This window comes from Lampetra planeri, chromosome 2, assembly GCF_965212315.1.
Source record: "Lampetra planeri chromosome 2, kcLamPlan1.2.h2, whole genome shotgun sequence".
Taxonomy (NCBI): Eukaryota; Metazoa; Chordata; class Hyperoartia; order Petromyzontiformes; family Petromyzontidae; genus Lampetra; species Lampetra planeri.
The window spans coordinates 9,921,974-9,943,828 of record NC_136108.1 but is presented as its reverse complement, the minus strand read 5'-3'; the positions used below and the strand labels follow the sequence as shown (position 1 = coordinate 9,943,828).

At 47.8% G+C, this 21,855-nt stretch overlaps 1 protein-coding gene across 3 annotated transcripts in view; it reads left to right on the top strand.

Annotated features, from left to right (window-relative positions):
* Nucleotides 1–2,154: 2,154 nt before the first annotated feature.
* The window catches only part of CTDSP1 (CTD small phosphatase 1), a 52,370-nt gene continuing 32,669 nt past the window's right edge, over nucleotides 2,155–21,855 (top strand). Inside the window, exon 1 of one of the 3 annotated variants that reach the window (XM_078606332.1) lies at nucleotides 2,155–2,943. In XM_078606332.1, coding sequence (XP_078462458.1) covers nucleotides 2,871–2,943 — 73 coding nt within the window. In that variant the 5' untranslated portion in view covers nucleotides 2,155–2,870. The remainder of the gene's footprint in view (nucleotides 2,944–21,855) is intronic. The other 2 variants (XM_078606338.1, XM_078606347.1) reach the window with 2 other exon arrangements.

Genomic DNA, 21,855 nt, shown 5'->3' with positions numbered 1-21,855 from the left:
AATATACTGTATTTCAAAAACCACGATTTATGAGAAAGACTATGATGCTCTTTGGGATATTTTGCCTGCTAATTGTTTTGTTGGGGGACATGTGAGTGACCCAAGAAAAGCCACGGGGGATAGCACTGAAACTCTACATTGATAACATGTCACCGACCTACTTGCTGTACTGCTTATTTAGGCATATAGTTTTCTTGCAACTTCACCTCTGTCTAAACCAATACCAACCTTAAAGTCACCTTCATACATACAATGAAAACAGGAATAATTCTGATTTATTTTTGTGTGCAGATTATAGCTTAATTCCTATCACCCGAAACGTCATTTCCCATCTCTCAATTAGAAACACGGTTGTTTTTTGTTGCCTAATTAACTACACGGACACCACCACGGATATGTGCAGATATGATTAGGTAACATTTCTAAAGTGGCGCAAGGGAAGTACAGGAATACGTATGTATGTTAAACTTCTTTCGCATCGAACGTAGCCAACGGTGCTAATCGGAGGCGATAGCACGGTTGGCTAATCATAGCCAACCGTGCTAATATGCAAAACACGCCGGCTGCAAGGCTCCTAGTACTGTGTAGTTGGATGTAGACATAGACACTGAACAGCGAGCAGACGCGAAATAGGCCGTGGTAAAACACTAAGATGAGCTTAGAGGTAGGCATAGTTGGCAGCGGTTGGGTTGTACTATTCCTAGTGAGTTTATACTTAACCCTAATAACCACACAGCTACTAGTTTGAACCATTCCCAGCCAGCCACTTTTCCTAACCCTAGAAACCCCAGTCAACAAAACCATCTCTGACCTGACCCAACTAGCTGACCAGACGCACCAGTGCGAGCCCTCCTTAACCCTGTAAACGCTCACCCCACTTCCGACACTTCGACCCCGTTTCACGTGGCGCGTTCGCTCTTCAGCTTCACTGGTTACAGCGCCACCCCTCGGCCACGTGCTGTCCAGGGTCTGGATGGGTGCGTTGGAGGAAGAGGAGGGCGCATGGAGGGGGTGGGATGGAGTGGGCTGAAAGGGTGGGGGCCGGGAGAGAGGGGGCTGGGATGGAGTGGGTGTGGGATGGAGTGGGCTGAAAGGGTGGGGGCCGGGAGAGAGGGGGCTGGGATGGAGTAGGTGTGGGATGGAGTGGGCTGAAAGGGTGGGGCCGGGAGAGAGGGGGCTGGGAATGAGTGGGTGTGGGATGGAGGGGGCTGAAAGGGTGGGGGCCGGGAGAGAGGGGGCTGGGATGGAGTGGGTGTGGGATGGAGGGGGCTGAAAGGGTGGGGGCCGGGAGAGAGGGGGCTGGGATTGAGTGGGTGTGGGATGGAGTGGGCTGAAAGGGTGGGGACCGGGAGAGAGGGGGCTGGGATTGAGTGGGTGTGGGATGGAGGGGGCTGAAAGGGTGGGGGCCGGGAGAGAGGGGGCTGGGATGGAGTGGGTGTGGGATGGAGTGGGCTGAAAGGGTGGGGGCCGGGAGAGAGGGGGCTGGGATTGAGTGGGTGTGGGATGGAGGGGGCTGAAAGGGTGGGGGCCGGGAGAGAGGGGGCTGGGATGGAGTGGGTGTGGGATGGAGGGGGCTGAAAGGGTGGGGGCCGGGAGAGAGGGGGCTGGGATTGAGTAGGTGTGGGATGGAGTGGGCTGAAAGGGTGGGGGCCGGGAGAGAGGGGGCTGGGATTGAGTGGGTGTGGGATGGAGGGGGCTGAAAGGGTGGGGGCCGGGAGAGAGGGGGCTGGGATGGAGTGGGTGTGGGATGGAGTGGGCTGAAAGGGTGGGGCCGGGAGAGAGGGGGCTGGGAATGAGTGGGTGTGGGATGGAGGGGGCTGAAAGGGTGGGGGCCGGGAGAGAGGGGGCTGGGATGGAGTGGGTGTGGGATGGAGGGGGCTGAAAGGGTGGGGGCCGGGAGAGAGGGGGCTGGGATTGAGTAGGTGTGGGATGGAGGGGGGCGAGGATGGAGGGGGGCTGGGAGAGAGGGGGCTGGGATGGAGGGGGATGGGATGGAGGGGGGCGAGGATGGAGAGGGCTGGGAGGGGAGGAGACGCGGAGGGGTGGGGCATGCGATGGCTGCAGAGAGAGGAAAGGGGGCGGCCCTGCACACACACACGCGCGCGCGTGTCCTCTTCCCTCCTCCCCACCACCTCTAATCCCCCCTCCCCAACCCATCCCCGCCAGCAGCAGCAAACAGCATTGCCGCTCCACCCGTGCGAGCCTCACTCTCCGCCTGGCTCGGCTGTGCTCGCCTGGCCGAGTGAGTGTGTGAGTGTGTGACAAGGGTGGGTGAGTGAGTGATCGAGGTGGCGAGGCTTCCCCGCGCTCTCCCCCCCATCGTGATCCACATCCGAGCGCCGCGTATTTAATCAAGGGGTGCCCGCGGTGGTCTCGGATCAGCGGGGATTTTAGCGAAGCTTCTGGGGGGCAACACGCCGTGGCAGCTGACTTGTTTATCACCACTGTACAGCACTGCACTGCAATCGTTGGCTTTATTAACACAACAATCATCAGTTGTAATACGTTACAATTCTCAACCTTTTGTTTTTTTTAAGGATATCAATGAAGGCAATGCATTTGTAGGCGCGGCGATAACAACGCAAGCGGGAAGATAACAGTGAAATAACAATAGCTTGCTGCAGCAAGAATAACGAAAAGTTGCGAGGACTGGGGGGAGGGAAGCCTCCCCTCCCATCGCCTCCCCCGGAGTGGGGGGGGCAGGAGCGACCCTGCTTCTGTGCATCCTTCCTCGTGTCTTCCCTCGTCTGCCCCGCGTCTCCCGTCTCCTCCCCGTCTCTTCTTCGTGTCCACCCCTTCGGTCCCCTTCGCCAATTCGCCCGGACCCCCAAACCGCCTGTCAATCCCGCCTGGTCCCGTCTCGCCGTCCCATGGACAGCGCGTCCATCATCACGCAAGTGAGCAAGGACGAGGAGCCGCACGGAACTCCGCTGCACGACAAAGGTAACCCCCTCACCCCAACTCACCCCACCACCACTCACCCCAACTCACCCCCCTCACCCCAACTCACCCCACCACCACTCACCCCAACTCACCCCCCTCACCCCAACTCACCCCACCACCACTCACCCCAACTCACCCCACCACCACCACCACTCATCCCAACTCACCCCACCACCACTCACCCCAACTCACCCCACCACCACAACTCAACCCACCACCACTCACCCCAACTCACCCCACCACGACGAACCCACCACCCCAACTCACCCCTCCTCACTCCATCAAGACGAACCCACCACCACCACCCCAACTCACCCCAACACCACAACTCACCCCACCACTACCACCACCCCAACTCACCCCACCACGACGAACCCACGACCACCACCACCACCACAACTCACCCCACCAAGACGAACCCACAACCACAACCACCACCACCCCAACTCACCCCACCAAGACGAACCCAGAACCACCACCACCACCACCATACCAACTCACCCCACCAAGACGAACCCACCACCACCACCCCAACTCACCCCACCACCATCACCATACCAACTCACTACACCAAGACGAACCCACAACCACCACCACCACCATACCAACTCACCCCACCAAGACGAACCCACCACCACCACCCCAACTCACCCCACCACCATCACCATACCAACTCACCACACCAAGACGAACCCACCACCACCCCAACTCACCCCACCAAGACGAAGCCACAACCACCTCACCCCAACTCACACCACCACCACCACCAACAACAACCCTCCACCTTCCCCCCGGCTTACATCGACTCCGCAGCCGCTGCACACAACGCGGCTCAGCTTCGCGCTCTGGCATCATCTCGGCCACGGCGCTGACGATGTGAGCTCCAAAGTAGGGCCATTTCGCGAAACGTCAGCACGCTACTTAATATTTATTGTTGTTCGCACTGTAAATGGCGGTGTTGGGGATACGTGTGGCGAGTATTTTTTTTAAGTTGCGCCAGTGGGGTTTCCTAATCTTAACGATTTATTTTTAAAATGTCAGTCTCATCATCAGCCATGGCCAATCCACTGCTGGATGAAGCCACCCCCGTCCATCCATCACAATCTTGCGACAATTAATAACGACAACTTCCATCGCGCCTGTAACGTGGCAATCCATTACAAGGGCGCTGAACAAACAAACAACAACACATCAGCCGCAATTCGTCAATGTTGCGACGCAGCGATTCGTCCACCTCGAGCACCTTGCCGACGCGTTCCCCTCGTGGCTCTCATTATTGTACGCCAAGGACCGATTAAGATTGTGTAGGACCCTGGGCTACAGGTACTGTGAGCCCCCCCCCCCCAGTAATATAAAAAAAGAAAAACAAAGTGAAATAAACTGTATTTTTTACAAGGCTAACAACAAATAAAAATGCAGCGTTCACAAATGGAAAACAACTTTTCACTTAACCTCTGGAGGCCCTCCAGCTGGCGGAGCTGCAGCCCCCTAAAGCCCCGTGCCATAATCCAGCGGTGATTGTACCGCACTGTTGTTGTTGTTGCGGTTGTTGTTCAATCCGAGTGGAGTTCCCCCACCCGTGTACATCGTTGTCCCTGTGTGTGTGCCGTGCGGCTCGGCGACACGAAGCCTCCCGCGACGGTCGGGTCCGTGATGATTCGCCACCCTGTTTGACCCCCGTGCATCACCCGCGTGTAACCCCCCACCCCCAGCCTCCTTGCAATGATTGTGGAGAGCCACGGACTTTGTCTGGTGGTGTGATTGTGTTAAATCTTCCTCGCTCGTGATTGCTGCTGCACCACGGTAATAGCCACCGCCGGGTTGTTTTGATAATCATTATACCGGAATAATGAGGCCGTCGGGAGTCTTGCACGAGCATCCAACGTTGTTCTGATTTTAGTTCCTAAACGTTGCCAACATGTCTCATGATTATATAATCATCATCATCATCATGCAGAGGCACTCCATGATTCAACCCACTGCTGCATGTAAGGCCCTCCCCAAGCCGTCGCCATCTCTCACGATCCTGCCATGCAACCATCAATCCATCCATCTCGCACCTGCACACGAGACGATTTCTTTTGGCTCCATCCTCCTTGATAATTGGCTCCATCCTCGTTCTTTTCTCTTTTCTTGGCCATCGGAAATCATCCCGCGCGCGAGCGACGTCTTACTCCCTCTCTTGGCTCCCTCCTCGTCTGCACGTGGTTTATTTGATGGAAGTTCTGAACAATGACTGCTAACACACACACAGTGAAGCCTACTTGCTCAAGGAGGTAAGTGTGAGGAGGGTAGGGTGTAGGGGGGATTTTGGAGGCTTGCTTGCGGTTCTATGTAAATGAGCCTTTGTACTTTTGTAGTAGCTTGGGCTGCTTCTTAATCTCAAGTTCAAATATGAGTCGAGTGTCTTCACTTGAAATGGCAAATCTCAATAATAAAAGAACGGCCAAACGTAGAGGCTAGAAACTACATGGACAGTGTTTATCGTAACCATCCTAAATGGTGTATCCAGATGCCACTAATGCATTTTATTAAACCGGCACTATCAGTTAAGAGGAACATTGCTCGTGTTTTTGTATACGCTGTCGTCATCAATTGTTTATCCACTGCTGGATGAAGTGCTTTCGGCATGCCGTCGCTACACCTCGCGTTCCACTTTCAATGTAGCTGCCATGCCGTCGTCGGTCTATATCGGCCTTTACATCCCTTCCAGCGATGATGACGATGATGAAATGTATGCTAAGTGATGTGATGTTTGCATCCTGTAATAGCACGTGCTAACATGTTTACAGACATCTGTGCCGCCGACGTCATCATCGTCACCTTCATCATAATGAGCAACCATGATCTGTTTTTCTTTGTTTATATGAAACGGAAATTCACCCTCGTGAAATGTGCGTACACGTCGGTGCTACTCCACGTTGCATGTATGGCGCCGCATACGCGCACAGCGTGTGCTGCATTGCATGTTAAGGTGACTCTGTGGGGACGCATCGATACAATGCAACAGTGGCTTGACGATGCTGTGCTGGTGCGCTCACCGATACTGCAATCTATTCACGTTGTAAATTATTGAGCGCTTAAGAGCCGCGGCTTTTGGGGGAGGTGGGGGAGGTCGGCAGCTTTAGCTTACGTCGCGACCCACAACTTCTGTTGCGCACACACATCACAAACGGCAACGAGTGTCGCTACCGTCCGGGGAGGAATCCCTAGCATCGCATGCATACGACTACTACTACTACGGGCTTTGTCCTCGACGGTGACATCATCTCATAACGTTTCAGCCAAACCAGCACTTTTCTACGCACCCCACAGCACTCGCACAAACAGCGCTGATGAAGCACCCACTGCGCTGTGTGCGCCATGGTGCCAAGAAGATGGAGATGGGGGGGGGCACAATGGTGTTGGTGGCTGATGGTGCAAACTGGCCTGCCTTCGATTCCGGATTTCACCGGCCAACATTAGCAGCGATTATCTGAACCGGTCCCGAGCATCATTTAATATTTGTCCACTCGGCCTCGATGGAGTACCGGGTGGGGGTGGTCGTGTCAACATCAGCACTGGGGAAACAAAGCCATACCAGCTGAGCCTCGTGTGCCCGTGCCGGCGTTCATAGGTGCTCGCTAACAGCACTTGCCCCAACAGCCCTGTGTGTTCATACGTAGGTGGGATGGTTAGGTCGGTCGTGGTGGGGGGGGGGGCGGTCTTTAAGCCATAACAAAACGCGTAACGTGAAAACAACCCATCGCTTTGATAAAGTGATACAAACAACCAACACGGGTATTTTTGTCACGCGTTTGCCGGCGGTGACCTGCTGACCCCTCGTCACCGCTTGTGCTGCCAATGCACAGCTAATCTTGGGCGCCGAGTCTCAGATTTATGAGGCTGTCAAGCAGCTCGTAAATAATATGTCGGCATCATCGAGATCACCGTCACGCGTGTCCGTCCACTGTGTAATTGCGTACAACCACGTGCACAAGCACATTCTCGAGCTCGCCCCGGTTAAAATTAGCCATGTGCTCGGAAAGGGCTAGGCCGTTCGGGTGTCGTCGTCGTCGTCCCCACCGCATAGAACGAGAGCGAGAAACCAAATCTAATTGTTGTCTGGTATCTGCTTGTGTTCTGGTCAGTGACACGAGTCGTCAGCTTATTTTGGTCACGGCCAGGCGCTTATAACCCACGCGCTTGGTCGAACATTTTGGTGGCTTTTTAATGTTTTTCTTCTAATTAAGCGCCTGTTTTTGTGAGGGTAGTGATGGTTCATCGTGTTCTCCGGATTCGGAGACAACCGTTTTCCTCTCCGGCGTGTCCGTGACCAGATTCGTGTAACTTCATTGACACCCAAGCACAGCTTTAAGATGCGTTTTACTTTCCCGATAGTCTTCTATCATCCGGAGACGATTGTTGAAGACGCCGATCCTTAGTAGCATTTTGAAACGGCGCTTGTGTCACGTACAAGGATATTGTAAATGGTGGAGTGGATAAAGAGCACCAGGGCCAACAACAACAGTTCATTCGCCAAATGATTGGGTCAAATGTCGTTTTTCTGTCGTTTTGACTTTGCTCTCATTAACTACATACATGTATTACATGCTTTTGCAATAACATCTCATTTAGTAGAATTGGTGGATCGGCCTCGGAGGAGTTCTCTGAGCATGTGTACAGATTACGTGCTTGTATAGACACATTCCTTTGCTGATAACTTAATTCGTTAAGTCCAGGCATGTTGTTTATGAGCATGACCTCTAAAATGTTATTGCTTGGGTGGGACACTCAAACTTGCTGTGTAATCTCCTCTTGTAACCGGTAGAAGGCTTTGCTTTCCATCGGCGTTGGCATTACACTTTAGTGAGACAAATTACTTTGTTCACTGATGATCGACAGCGTATATATTTAAGTGTTTAGTAGGAGCCTGAAAACAGTTTCGATTTGTTTTTAGTGCTGGTGCATTGAGTACATCTGGTACACTTGTGCCTCACAGCAACAAGGCCCTGGGATTGATTCATCACTCGGACACCTTTCTGTGCAGAGTGTGTATGTTCTCCCCGAGTTCTGCATGGGTTTCCTCCGGCTTCTCCGGTATTCTTCCCTTATCTAAACAACATGCAATGTCACTGGTGATGGCCATACATCGTGATGCTGAAAATCATCTGCATATTACTCAATTGGGCTTTGCCCCATATACTGCAAATACTTGGCAGAACCCTCTTGAAAGGAAGAGTCTTGAGACTCAGTGAGGCAACCTTTGGTAATCAAGCGTAATAGCAATGCTCACCCTGCCCCATTGGTGAAACTAATACGACTCTGGGCTGTAATTTTAGGGGGGTTTGGACTCCTCTAACAAGAATATACTTGACTGTATTTGTGATAAATGTAAACTTTCTCGTTAATCTAGAACATTATTTTAATGTACATAACTTGCTAGATCTATATGCATTAGATCACATTATCAGAATGTAACTAATTATGTATGCATCTTTTTTAAATTATAATCCCGTCGTTCTTCTCAGACAGTTTCTGTTCAATATCTTCTACTTTATTTAATAGCAGAACATGTGGTAACACGTGTTTGTTGGGTGTAAACCTGCTGTTTTATATTAGACAATGCATTTACACGTGGTCAAAAAAGTATTTTTAGTCAAAGTACTTCATAGATTCGCAGTCACAAACCTTTGTTGTGCGGTACCTACACGGGCGAATATTATAAAACCTCACAATATCGTGGTTCAGGTACTGAAGTGATATAAAGCTTTCAGATGACATGTAATATATTGCACCGTAATTATTTTTGTTAATGATGTTTTTGGGTAGAAAACTATTCAATAAATGTATGATGAATCACGTGTAGTTTGGCATCCAGAAACATATCTTATGACACTTGAATATAGGTGCTTGCACAGGATACCAGGAATTTGATAGAAGGCTAGGGTAAGCAACTTGGAAGTTTGGATATAATGTGACAGGGAAAAAGGACACAATTAAATTACATTTCTAGTTCTGAGAATGAAAAGAAAAATAGTTTTACTGTACTGCGACAAACATTTATCTCCGTAGCAGGATGTCTGGAAAAGTGAAGCCTCCTAATGTGGTTAAAAAGTAACTTGAAGATATTATATTTCAGAAGCAGCTACGAGATGGGGATGCACTGCTTACTATCTGACTGTACACTGTCTTACAACTGGGATAAAATTGGGGGAAATTACATTTTGTTTCTTTAATGTCAACGCCCATTCACGCCGCCACCGACGTTGTTTTCGGCAAAACCCTTCGCACCCCTCGGCGTACGAAGGCACCAAACTTGGTGCTACTGCGAGTGAGTGAGCGAGCGAGCGTGCCGGCAAGGCGCGCACTTGGTGTCACGAGTGGTCATTAGTGCAGTGCTTAGCGGCTGGGTGTCACATCTCTGTGTTTAACGCTATCTTCATTAGAGGACTAATAGCTGCCCGAGTGAGCTCATTTAAACCGGGCATTTAATTACTTGAGCCCACCTGCTGAGGCCGCGGACTTGGCCACGGAGGGGCGGCCGAACGGTGTGTGCGTTTCTCGGGTTTATTATTATGAGCGACCAGTAAAGCACACACCACAGGGCCTCGGCAAAGGCCTTTTTACCCCCTTCGTAAGTGCTTCGTCCCCGGCCATCGCTCACCACTTCGTGTAAACCTAGGGGTGGGTGGCTTTTTCTTAGCAGAGCGGTCAGTGAATGTGGAGGGTTCAGTGTGGAGGTGCTCCACTCACACTCGCAAATGTGAAGCTCGAGTGTTCACGTAGCTGTTTGTAAATATGAGCTCTCTCGTGAGTTGAAACAAGCTCGTTAAATTTGTAAGTTTGGGTGGTGGTGGTGCAGCCCTGCAAATGCTCACTCACGCCTCTATTAGAAGAAGCTCCTAGAGCAGGGGTCGGCAACCTACGGCTCTGGAGCCACATGCGGCTCTTTACGGGCTGCTTCTTGACGATGAGTACGTATGTACTCAGATGCATTGCGGCTCTTGAAATACTGAATTTTGTACCGAATTGGAAAGAAATGGCTCTTCTTGTTATTTTGGTTGCCGACCCCTGTCCTAGAGGATAGTTGGCCGACACTTCCACGTTGGCCAGATGCCTTGGAAGCGGATGGTATGCAATGGAAAAAAGGGGGAAAAACACGAGGTTGGGAGAGGTGTGCGGAGGAGTGGTTGGCGAAGTTATGCTTTTTATCTGCTCAGTACAGTGAGAGAGAAGTACGTGAACAAGCCCCACAAGTAGCTGTTGAGAGCAATTCCAACTACAGTACAGCCTACTTAATTTTCTGAGTTTTTAGTATTTTGAGCAGTGGCGGCTCCTGCAAAATCTCTCAGGGGGGGCAAATGTCTGGATGATTGATAAGGATAAGGTCCACCCATGCAATGGATAAATTAACAGCTTAAGCATGTAAAGGCAACTTCACTTCTTTAATATTAATGAAAAATAAAGTGACTCTTACAATACATCTTGTTTGTTTCTATACTCACTATTAATATACAATCCACTCAAGTTTCTTTTATTAAAGATTCCACTACGTGGCGACAAATTATATTGTTGGATGAAACGTGCTTACGTATGATGACGTAAGCACGTTAGGGCGAGCCCTCCCGGAAGCCATAGAGAATGCATTGCAGCGCCCCCCGGTCGAAAAAAAACATCTTTGAATGTAAGTCTATGGGGCCACTCGGGGCGATTCTCAGCCGGAGTGAAATCGCCCAAAAAGAGGCGGTACTCCACAGAACGTGACATGACGCTGATTGGACTATATCCGGAGGCACAGTGACGGCTAGCGTGACTCTGTGGTTGAATGACATTGGTGGTGCGTCGCCCAATCGCCCTAATGAAGAAACCGCCCCTGATTTTGAGAATCGCTGAAAGTTTTGATTTTTCCAAAAGTAAACATCAGAGCAGAATATGTTTTCATTGCATTTCTATGCTCATCATAAACGGCCATGAGCTGTCTTGCTGAATGAATGCCTCCTCGAGCCATTTCCATCTCTCACGAGTCTGCGTTGTGGCAATCCATCTCGCTCCTGCGTAAAGAGCTGATCCAAGAGCCCAATCTTCTCGGTAGATGTCATGCTCGGTTATTAGCCTCAAAGTCTGCAGTACCTATCATGATTTCCACGAACACCTGGCATAGAAACTTCAGGTTGCGTTTACTTTGGAAAGATTTCCTGCGCGCGTGCAAGTGACTCGGCCTTGCAGAACTGTGGCGTTGTTTTTATCTCGTAACAACTTTTACTATTTTAGGCGTTCCCTTGTCAGTCTGCCCATGCCTACGTAGCTCTAATTCCCAACAGGTGCTAGTGCCAACTCGCTCTGCACCTGCACGCCGTTTTGCTTTGAGCTGTTTAGAAAAATATAACAAATAACAGGAACAAAGCGAAAAAAACATGCATACTACTTTGCTTTGAGATTCGGAAATGAAATGGGATCTTAGTCATTCACGGAGGGATATTTTTTCTTTACATTTCAGAAATTTCCACTTCACTGGCTGTTATCAAAGGCAATTTGCGCCGGCAGAAGTCACCGAGCTCGCTTTACCTGGTGGCCCTTTGTGCCAGCAGCGGCTTTCCACAAAGCAGCGCCGCTTCCCAGCAAACTCGGTGGCTCCAGTATTGTGTGGAACATCTGTAAAGAGACAGCCACTGTCAAACTCGATTTTATGTAATGGTGGGGGGGGGGTTCTCCCCAATGTACTTAATTCAGTTCGAACGGCTTTAACGAAAAGCGACGATGGGATCTTGTCTGAATTATTCCGCATGGGCAGCGAGTGGGTCTTTGCTTGTGAACGTGGTCCCATGGGTTTGCTTCAGCAGCGGTAACTGCCCGTATAGGTTGTGCAAGACAAGACATCACGTTTGGCGACGGTATGAAAACAGGTTAACTGTCCGATGTTTTCGGTTTTGTACCGCGTGTTGTTCGGCATGATGTCTGACATTGTACTCCATGTGCTGGAGCGAAATATTGGACGACATGGTGAATAACACGCGGCACAACACGAAAACGCATTGGGGAGCTATGCAGCGCAACCGCGAAAAACCTCATGCGGTCGTGTGAGACCAGGGGCCCACAAGAGGCCTCGATACTGATCAGTGCTGATCACAGCAACGAGACGGCCCTTGGAGCTGCTGGGCATGGAGTTCACGATATCCAAAGGGCGTCTCAAATGTTGTGTGCTCTGCAGTGTTGCCCAAGTTATTTTTGTCAGCACTGTTATTAAATATTAATAGCTTTCAGAATGTTATTTAGACTCCTGCATTCACGTGCAAAAAGGGACACAGAACTCTGCGGGTACTTATCTATCAATCTATCTTTTGCAAGTTTTGCAAACCAGCATAGCATGAACAAAGTGATTGTTATGTTTGGCAAGTGTGGTCCTGCCGTAAGACATTTGCAATTTAAATACAAATCCTGTGGCATACCTCTGTTTTGCATTCCCAAATATTTAACTGACCGATGTTTTTTTTATGCCAAAAGTTTCTTTTATATCTCCCACCCACTGATTTGAATTGCTTATTGACGTTCTCACACGAACTGTCCCGTTGGTTCAGCGATGGTGTTGGGGGGGGGCGGATAGCAACATTTCCAGTCGCAACCAGAACTGCACAGTCGACCTCTTGATCATCAAAGATGGCTTTTCACGAGCCAGAAACGCCCTTTAAATACACGCGGTGCAGACAGCCCTTCCTCGTGCTCACGCGCGGAGATCACGTACGAAGGCGCCAGGATGGCGCAAACGCATGCGAGCGTACGTGTGTGTACACCCTTTCCGTGTATCCATGTGCACACACGAAAGTTATGTAAGCGGTTTGAAGGGGCTCGTCGGTGTGTGTTGTGTGTTGTTTGTTTACAAAAGCCGCAATGTTTTGGGGTTTCATGAAACCTGTAAAAGCGAGGCTCCAGTGTGACTACACACTCGTGGTATTCGTGTCACGTGGTTTCTCTGTTGTGGACAGGGCGAGTGGCATTGGGGCTTGCGTAAGGCTGGCCTCTTGGGTGCAAAGATTCGGACACGTTAATGGGAAGAATGTTTTTCTTGATGAACACTTTTACATTGGAACATGTATAGTTACCTATGAGTAGATATTGAGTAACAGACAGATCCTTCAGCAATACAATGTTTCTTTTATAAACTCGTTTGTATTAAAAGGATAATTTTGAAATATTGTTTGCAGATTAATGATGGGTAACTATGATGAAATGGTTTCCGAAGATCATTGAGACCAGAATAATAGAAAATTTAGAGACCAACCAACATTCATTGACTCCATAATCAATCCTTTTTGGTTGATTTGGCCATCTCCTTTGTGTTGCTTTTACTTTTATTCTGTCTCATTTGCTCTAGTTTCATGCAGGTAAAATCAGACCATCATTTGCACAATGCATACGATTTCCTAAAAATATGCAAACTTTGATTTTCATTGTCACAATTCAATCTGTGGTTTGTGAGATTCTTACACGTTTGGGTTACATATCCAGACCTGTGGGCAATTTACTTTATGTACTTTTTCACGTGGTATTCTCTGATACGCTTTTCCAGGCTTGTTAGGTCAGACCTACGCTCCTGTTCGTTCTTTTGCAAATGCACAGCTGCACTTGGGAGGCGTTACCGCATTGCTAATGTAAACAAACATCGATTTTAATTATGGCTCCGTTTTATATATTAGTCTCTACCCCTTATTCTTGCACTCGAAAAATAAAATCACCACAGCCGAAATTGAAATGCAGTCTCTGTTAAGTTGCAAGTGCCAAAAGGAGCAGATAGTGCATGTCATCGCAAAATTGATCATGCAATATGTAAAGGGTGATTATGGATTAAAGGGTAGAGTGGTGGCACCGTGATATTTGCACTGGCAACCTGAATTCGATTCCTAACGTCAGTGGCGAGCGATATCTGAATCAGTTCTGGGCTTCCTCTTCACGAAACTGCAATGATCAGCGTGGGGAAGTATGGTCATGCACCCCCTCGTGACTGACATAACGTAGAAGTACCCTGCATATACCAGTAGATTGACATATGGCTGTAAAATTGTATTACTATTAATGGATTATGCAATGATTTAAACAATTTGAAAAAGGCCAGAGGAAAGGGATTGCTGCAAGATGTCAGAATAACTGTTCACCAAAATGTTCAACGAAAATAGACCGAGGCCGCGTTAGCACAAAAGTGGGTTTAAATAAAAAAAGATATACACTTGAGCAAAATTTTGGAAAACCATTCCTTGTGAGCACTCAGGGTCCTTTAAACATTTAAATGGGAACTGCAGAACTATACCCTTAAGGCTGTTTCTGCACTGAGCCCCACGCACAATAAGCGTGGCCTCACAGTGTTGCGATCACGGATCACATGCACGACATGTGACCACCACCGACATAAAAAAATGTGTTGACACAAGGCCCCAACCATCGTCCCCCACCACCCCTCCCACGCACACAAACATGCCATACGCATACAGCACTATTTTACAAATTAGAGATTCAGTTTCTTTCCAAATGCACGCTTATTTGGACGTGGCAAAATACATCGTACACATTTCTGACGGTGCTCGTATAGCACTGGCCACTGTGTGGGGATCGATTCTGCGTGATTCTCCATTTCTCCTTTGGCTCCACGAAAGCGGCTTCCTTAAACACCCTTTTCCATGCCGGATTTGTTCTGCTTGCAAGTTGGGTTCAGGGCATGGTCGGCAGCAGAATGGTGGAATGATTCGGTGGAGATGTACGGAACTGGCTGCTAAAACCACACCCTGAGTTCTTCTCAGGAATTCCCTCCCTCCCTGCCATCCCACGCACCTCCTGCCTACATGCCCCCAGGTCTAACCCGCGGTCAACTGAACCACATACCAGTTACAGGCAGCAGCATACCCAGCCCTTCCCACACAAGCAGTGGCCCATTCCATTACACACTGACTCCGCTTGTATATGTTTGAGGCTCCTCGGGAATGGCTTGTTTTGGGGCTGGTCGATATGCGTGTGCCTAGGTGAATATTTGTACTTTCGTATGACACGTACGATTGCTGAGTGGGTTTCACATGCATTTTTGTATAAAAAAATATATTGTTATTGTTTGTGCTTTGTAGCAAAATATCTCGAGTGACTCTTTGCCGAGAACTATTTTTGACTGTTAGACCATGTAAATGGATTAACGACTGGGATATTTTTTTGTTGACACTAAGCATGTAAATTGATTAGTGTTGCGACATGAGGTATGGTCAAAACATATTTCTGCATGAATATAGGGTCCTGTGTTCTTTAAGTTATAACGTACTTTAAACCAAAGTCTTGCACTTTGATAAGCTACAATAATTCCTCATTTTATACATCTACATCAGAGAGAATTGTTTTTCAATGTCTTTTTTGGAAATTAACTACCATACCCTATACGTAAATTCCATTGGCATTTTTGTGATTGTATCTAAACCTTGACTTAAAGCTTTCATGACTGCAGGAATTCATATTCTTTGGGTCTTTCGGTAAAGTCATGGAGATATGTTCAAAGAAAATAACAAAAAACAACTAAAAACTATGACATTTCTATCGCAAAACAAGCAGTCAACGACCGCCTGATATGATTGTATCTATGCATGTGTAGTGACATTGCGGATGTCACTGTGTAATGCCGGCCTTAGAGAGGCACGGTGTGTGATGTATTGACATCGCGTACACCACGTGTACCGTATGTTGGTGCAGTACCGGCCCGAGAGGGGCTCGGTGAGCGCTGACTGACAGTGCTGAGTGGCACCACGCTCTGCGTGCGGTGCCGACCCCTACAGGATAGGGTGTGAGAGTGGCAGCCATGGAAATGGGCTTACTAAGGACCATGGCACTCTGACTCACCCCGAAGGACACGTGACAGGTAAAGTCTACACAGGGCCCCCAGGTGGGAGCTACGGGTGGTCACGTGTCAGGGTCGAGATCCTGCTCGAGGATTCTATAAGGTGGTCGTGGCTAAGGGCGGAGCCAGCTCCGCCACAGAGGATATAAGCCGGGTCCCCGAGAGAGACCGGCTGCTGTTGTTCATTCTGAAGAATCTTCGTTCTACGTCCTACAGAGTCACCAACACGTGGACCGGGACCCAATCTGTGGTCCGGTCTGTTGTAGCTAGTTACTGTGTAATTAGTAGAGTTAGCCTGGTGGGCCACCACCATAGGTTACCCCTTGGTGTTGGTATTAATAAATGTGTTGCCTCCAAAGAGTATGTCTGCGACTCAGTTGAACTCACTACACATGTGTATGCGTGCATATATGCATTAGGAGTAGTGGCAGAGTGGTTAGGACTTCAGTTAATTTCCCGGTCACAGTTAAGGTCGGTGGCAACTAATCTCAACCGTTTCTGGGCTTGCCCTGGGTTTACTCAGCTTTAAAATGAGTACCGAGCACAGTGACATTCAACATAAGCAATGGGGAGACAAAGGCAGCCGGGTATGGTGATGGCCACATACACCCTCTTGAGCGCTGTGCCGGCCTTAATAACACTGGTCAACAAAAAAAACATTTTTTTCTGGCCGGTACTTTTGCAGCTGTTTTAGATTAATTTCAGGGTGCTGATTCCAAATCTGATCTCAGATTTGCTCTATCACATCTCATTTTATGCTATCGGCATACCCCATTTTCATTGATTTTACCAGAAATTAACTCTGTCACTTATGATTGCAAGTTGTTGCTTGTCAGTGACTGCTTTAGTGTTAAAATATGGTGCTGTATTTTTAGGATAGTGTGTTTATAATATAATTTTATGTAGATATCCACATTTATTTAATATTTTTCTTCTGCAGTTTTTATTGAAAATGCAATATTTGATATCTCAAAAATCTGATGTGATAGACAAAAACTGATGCCAGATTTGGAATCGGCACCCCAAAATTACCTTCAAACCGTTGGAATACATTATTCCACAAAAAGTGTGTTGACCAGTGTAATAATTGGTCGCAAACCGCACTTGCCCCCACAGTCAATGTATTCCGTGTGGCATATCTTTGTGTGCATGCTTGTTTGTGTGTGTGCATGCACGTGCGTGTCTGTTCCTGCACAGTATGACGAGAAACAATTTACCCAAACCCTGGGTTTATACCCAAACTTGTGTGTTCCATTACACAACGATATTAATATTTCAACGATGGTCTCACCTATCTCTCCCATCACGAACCGTGCAGTCTAGATGCGTTCTGGCTGTGCTGAATCGGCGTGGGTTTTGATGTACAAGCCATTTATTTGTGTTGCATTATGTAAAGTGACATGTCATAATAAAGGACCTATTAGCGTATATATTTACGGTAGTGGTATGCTGGTAATAGCACAGTTAATATAGAATGCATAACTTTTTTTTTCTATGCAAGTGATTTTTTTAATCAATATAATTACCAAGGGTGTGAAATGCATCGGGTCATAAATACCATATCGATTTTTCATCTCAATCCTCACGAGTGGCTTTTGTAAAAATCGGTTCATTATTTACGGTAATTTCTATGTGTTGAATGTCACAGATTCAATTGATTCCACTGCAGCCACGAGAGGCCGCTACATTCACCACAGTGGTTAGATGTTATCACCCTCGCCTGATATGTAGGAGGTCGTGGGTTCTAATCCCGACCTTGACGCCTGTTGTATGTTTGGAGTTTTCATGTATCTCTCTCCTTGGAGTCACGTGGATTTTTCTACGGGTGTTCCGGGTTTTCCCTCCACATATAGAATCAACACGCGTTTAGAGTATTTGGCTGCTATACATTTCCACATGATAAGCCACTTCGTTGAGCTATCATTTGTGGTCAGGTCGCTTCTGAAAAAGAGCTACAGTATATAGCTCAGTGGGCCTTACCTGATAAAATAAAAAAAATCATTTCGTTTTAACAAAATAAGTGATGCTCGAATCATACGTTCGACAATTTATTGTATCACGAAATTCACCAATCGCTACACCGCCATTGACGAAAATGCCACGCACGATTGTCGTTCAAGTCAATAAGGTGACGTCGCGTTCAGTGGCACCAGGGCCCACGGAGAGGCGTCGGAGCGCAGTTGTCGGGCTACGATGGAAATTGGACAGGGGGCCCCATTCAATTCCTTGCACCACGGGGCCCATTCCAACTATAACTACAACACTGGTCGTTATTAATGTTTTCTGTAGCTATTTGGGTGAGAAGTAAGTCTCGGTAAAGTTAACTTTTTTTGTAAATACATGGTTTAGAATTTGTGCGTGGGGGGGAGGGGCGGGGTGTTATCGTCATTATCTTTGAAAAGAGAAGCAGCTGATTAAAAATGCATCCATTTTGATTTCTCCTGAATTCTTTATGGTCTCTCTGTAATTATATCACATACACTGTACTGTGTTTAGTCTATAAATAACATTTACACCACAGGCACTGCATTATTAATAATTGTATTCTTAGCGATGAATGTTTGCAGTAATCAAGCGCAAACGTTAATGTATTTAATCGCTGCAGCGTTTGGAAGAAAAAAAAAATTCACATCGGGCTCATTACTAAAAACGAGTTCAAACATGGACCCGTACTTTTCTAAGCGGTGCACAATTCAGTGGACGCATTCGTGCTCAAGCTCCCTGCTCCATGCCCGCAGGCAGGTCCGTGGCTCAAGCTTCCTCATATCCCACCTGATCTCCTCCCTTTACCTCGCAACCCACCGCACTCCTCACTATGAGGGTTTGAGGTGTCATGACGAGGCAAGCGTGGTTGAAGATGGCTTCCCCTTTGCCATCCTCAGCAGACTTTTATTTATTTTTTAGATTACACTACCACAAGGATGCAGTTTTAATGTCACACCGAGGATGCTATATATGCGCAGTCACACTTAAACAATATCTGCAGCGCACACGGCAAATGCTGAGCATCAGAGTTTAGATATAGGCAGAATAATAGATGAGCCAAGGTCTTAATTTCAGCGAGGTCTGTGTAACCCCGAACATTTTGCCGTACCCGGCACACCACATCCACTGTGCCTCTCGCCATCGCGGTGGCTACAACTCACCTGCCTAGACATTTGGCAACGATAGTTATAAGGTCAATGGCAGGTCACCTCTGTGGACCCTTATCTCCCGAGCCCCGCTCGAGTTTACCAGCCAACCCGGGACACATTCCGTGAGCAATTAAGCGCCGGACACACACACACCGCTCTTGCTCAATGTGACCGATGCCTTCGACTGACACTCGTGCAGCAGAAGAAGCATCATTGCTGTTCCCCACTCCTTTTCTTCCTTTGCATTTCCCCCCCCCCTCGCAGCCTCCTCCCATCTTTCCTCCTTGCATGGCCGGCGCTATGTGGGTGATGGGCTCTGCTGTGGTCACGTTCAGAAAGGACGTGAGGTGGGGCTTTCTCCCCACCTCCCCTCACTTTGCTCGATCCAGATTAATGGGGCTCTCATTGGGGGCACCCATCTGGGGCCAGCCGTTGTTGTGTATGAAGCTGCCGCAAAGTCCTGTGCCCCTGAACAGCAACAAAACATTACGATCGTTTGATGTTTACGCACGCGCGTTTGGGTTTTCTTTTATGAGAGCGCAAAACTCGAAGGCGTGTTATTTGGCGAAAACACGGTATCTTTTTGAAATGATGTAACAGAAAAGAAATCTTTATGAAGGTATGCGTGTCGAATTTAAAATTATGTTCGGTACTTCTTTTTACACATCTCTGCGACTTGCAACCGAGTGCATGCTTTAGCATGACGGGTATCACAAAACGCGAGGAACTTGTTGTTTATTGGCCTTATGCGTGATGTTTAAGAATGTACCATTGGCGGAACGGAGTTGGGGAGGGGGGGTTGCCTTTTTAGGACAGAAAAGCGTGGGCAGCAGTAAGCCCCAGCCACGAAGACAGATGTCAAAACAATGAAGAGTTCAAAGCCAGTGGCAAGTTTCGTTACTTTTGTCTGCCGGCCATTTTCTTCTGAATGGTACATGACATCGTATGGAAACACTATAATAAGAACTGTGTTTGGATTTTGCAATCGCTCAGTGCCTGCCATGAATGTGGTACCACGGTAGATCCACATGCTGTGTGGTTGGGTGTGGCAAAATGTCACAGAGTTCAGTGGCTTTAGGGAGCTCTTAGTATCATCGCGTGGTCACACACAGCATGCCTGTGTATATGTATATACGCTCGTGTGTTTGTGTGTATATATATGGGTGGACTTAGCCTCAAATGAGTACTTGGTGCGGTGTGTAAAACATTGCCACTCGGGGGATAAAAGCGGTCGGGTGTGGTGCTGGCCACCCACCCCTCGTGTGCCGTGCCAGCTTTCGTAGGTGCTCGCTAACAGCGTTTGCCCCAACAGTTTGTTCGGGCTATACGGGGGATCTTTGTTTTTGTCACGCTCGTGTGTGTGTGTGCACGCTGGTATGCATGCCGTGTGTGGAGTGTGGTAATACGGTGGTTAGTGCACTGCACTGTAAACACGGCAACTGGAATTCCATGCTTGGCCAAGACTAACACAAGTTGGAAAGTGGTATCCGAACCTGTCTTGCACCTCCCATAGGTTTGCTTAGTCTAAAATGAGTACCTGGTGTAAACCATCGTACAGGGTACACAAAGGTGGGCAGGTGCGGTGCTATCTATACAACCCCCTTCTCCATTTTACTGCCTTCAATAGGTGCTCCTTATCATCACTTGCCCCAACATTCTTTATATGTAGAGGGGGATCTTTGTCTTCGTGTGTAATGTACTGTACCTGTGTATGTCGATGCAAATGTGTATGTATAATTCTTCATGTTTGCTAGTGAATTAAAAGCCTGTAGTTTAATTCTGCAGAAGTCTTCGAATTGGCAAGGGGGCTTTGGGAATCGTGCCAGGGCTGATATTGCTTCACAAGACAAATTCAATTAAACTTTACAAAGTCACGTACTCGTGTCTGTCAAGCGCAAGCGTCGTTCCTCTCTTGTTTGAATGGCTCTATTAAGCACCGCCCTGCAAGAAGCCATTTCAATCCACTGCCGTAATGTAGTTTTGCATTTTTAAGTCAGTGGGAACATAGCTTCTTCTTTGCATTGTCCCATTTATATGGGGTCGACAGCTCCGCTTCTCATTCTTCTCCTGCCATAGACCAATGATCACCACATCCTCCTCGTCCTACTCGATTGTGTCTCTTCATCTCATCTTTGCTCTTTCTATTCGTCTCTGTAACCACCACCACCTCGGCTGCGCTTCTCTCGTCGTCGTGATTGATTTGCTGCTCCCTTCATTGCGTCTCTAATCTTCTCATTTCGAATTCTTTTTCACAAGGACCATTTTAAACATTCTGATTTCCTCTGTGTGTAACATCTGTTCTTTCTTTGCTGTGCCAGCATTCAGACCCATATGTCATGCCTGGTCTAAATACGTACTTGTAGATCTTACTTTTCAATCTCACCGGCATCACTTATCACTTACACAGGCCACTATCAATCCCAATTCTTACATCTGCTTCCAATCCACCGTCACTACGCATTATTGACCCAACGTACTTAACCGCCTTACTTCGTTTAGTTCCTCGCCACCCAATTCCAAGGGCTGAACAATGTAATGTTATGAGGTTTTGCATCTCGTTAAGCCAGTGATGTTTGTAAGTAAGTGGTAACATATACGCAAGTTAAAAAGCTTGAATTTTTTTACACGAAGTGTCTAAACTAAACTACAGTACATTACCCTTTGGTTCTTTCGGTAAAGTCACGTAGGTGAAAAAAAAGAAAGAATAAAATAGAAATAACTAAATTAAATCACGACGTTTCGGAAGCAACACAAGCTTCCGTCATCAGGTGGGACAACCACAGCAAAAAACTAAATTACTTTAGTGGGCAAAGAGAGCTGTTTGCGACAAGCGATTATATAGTACATTGTCCTCTAGAGGGAGCTCTCGAAACCCACCTCTAGTGGAGGCCCTTTCAGAACAACAAGTGATGTCACACTGGTGGCAGTGGCGATGTG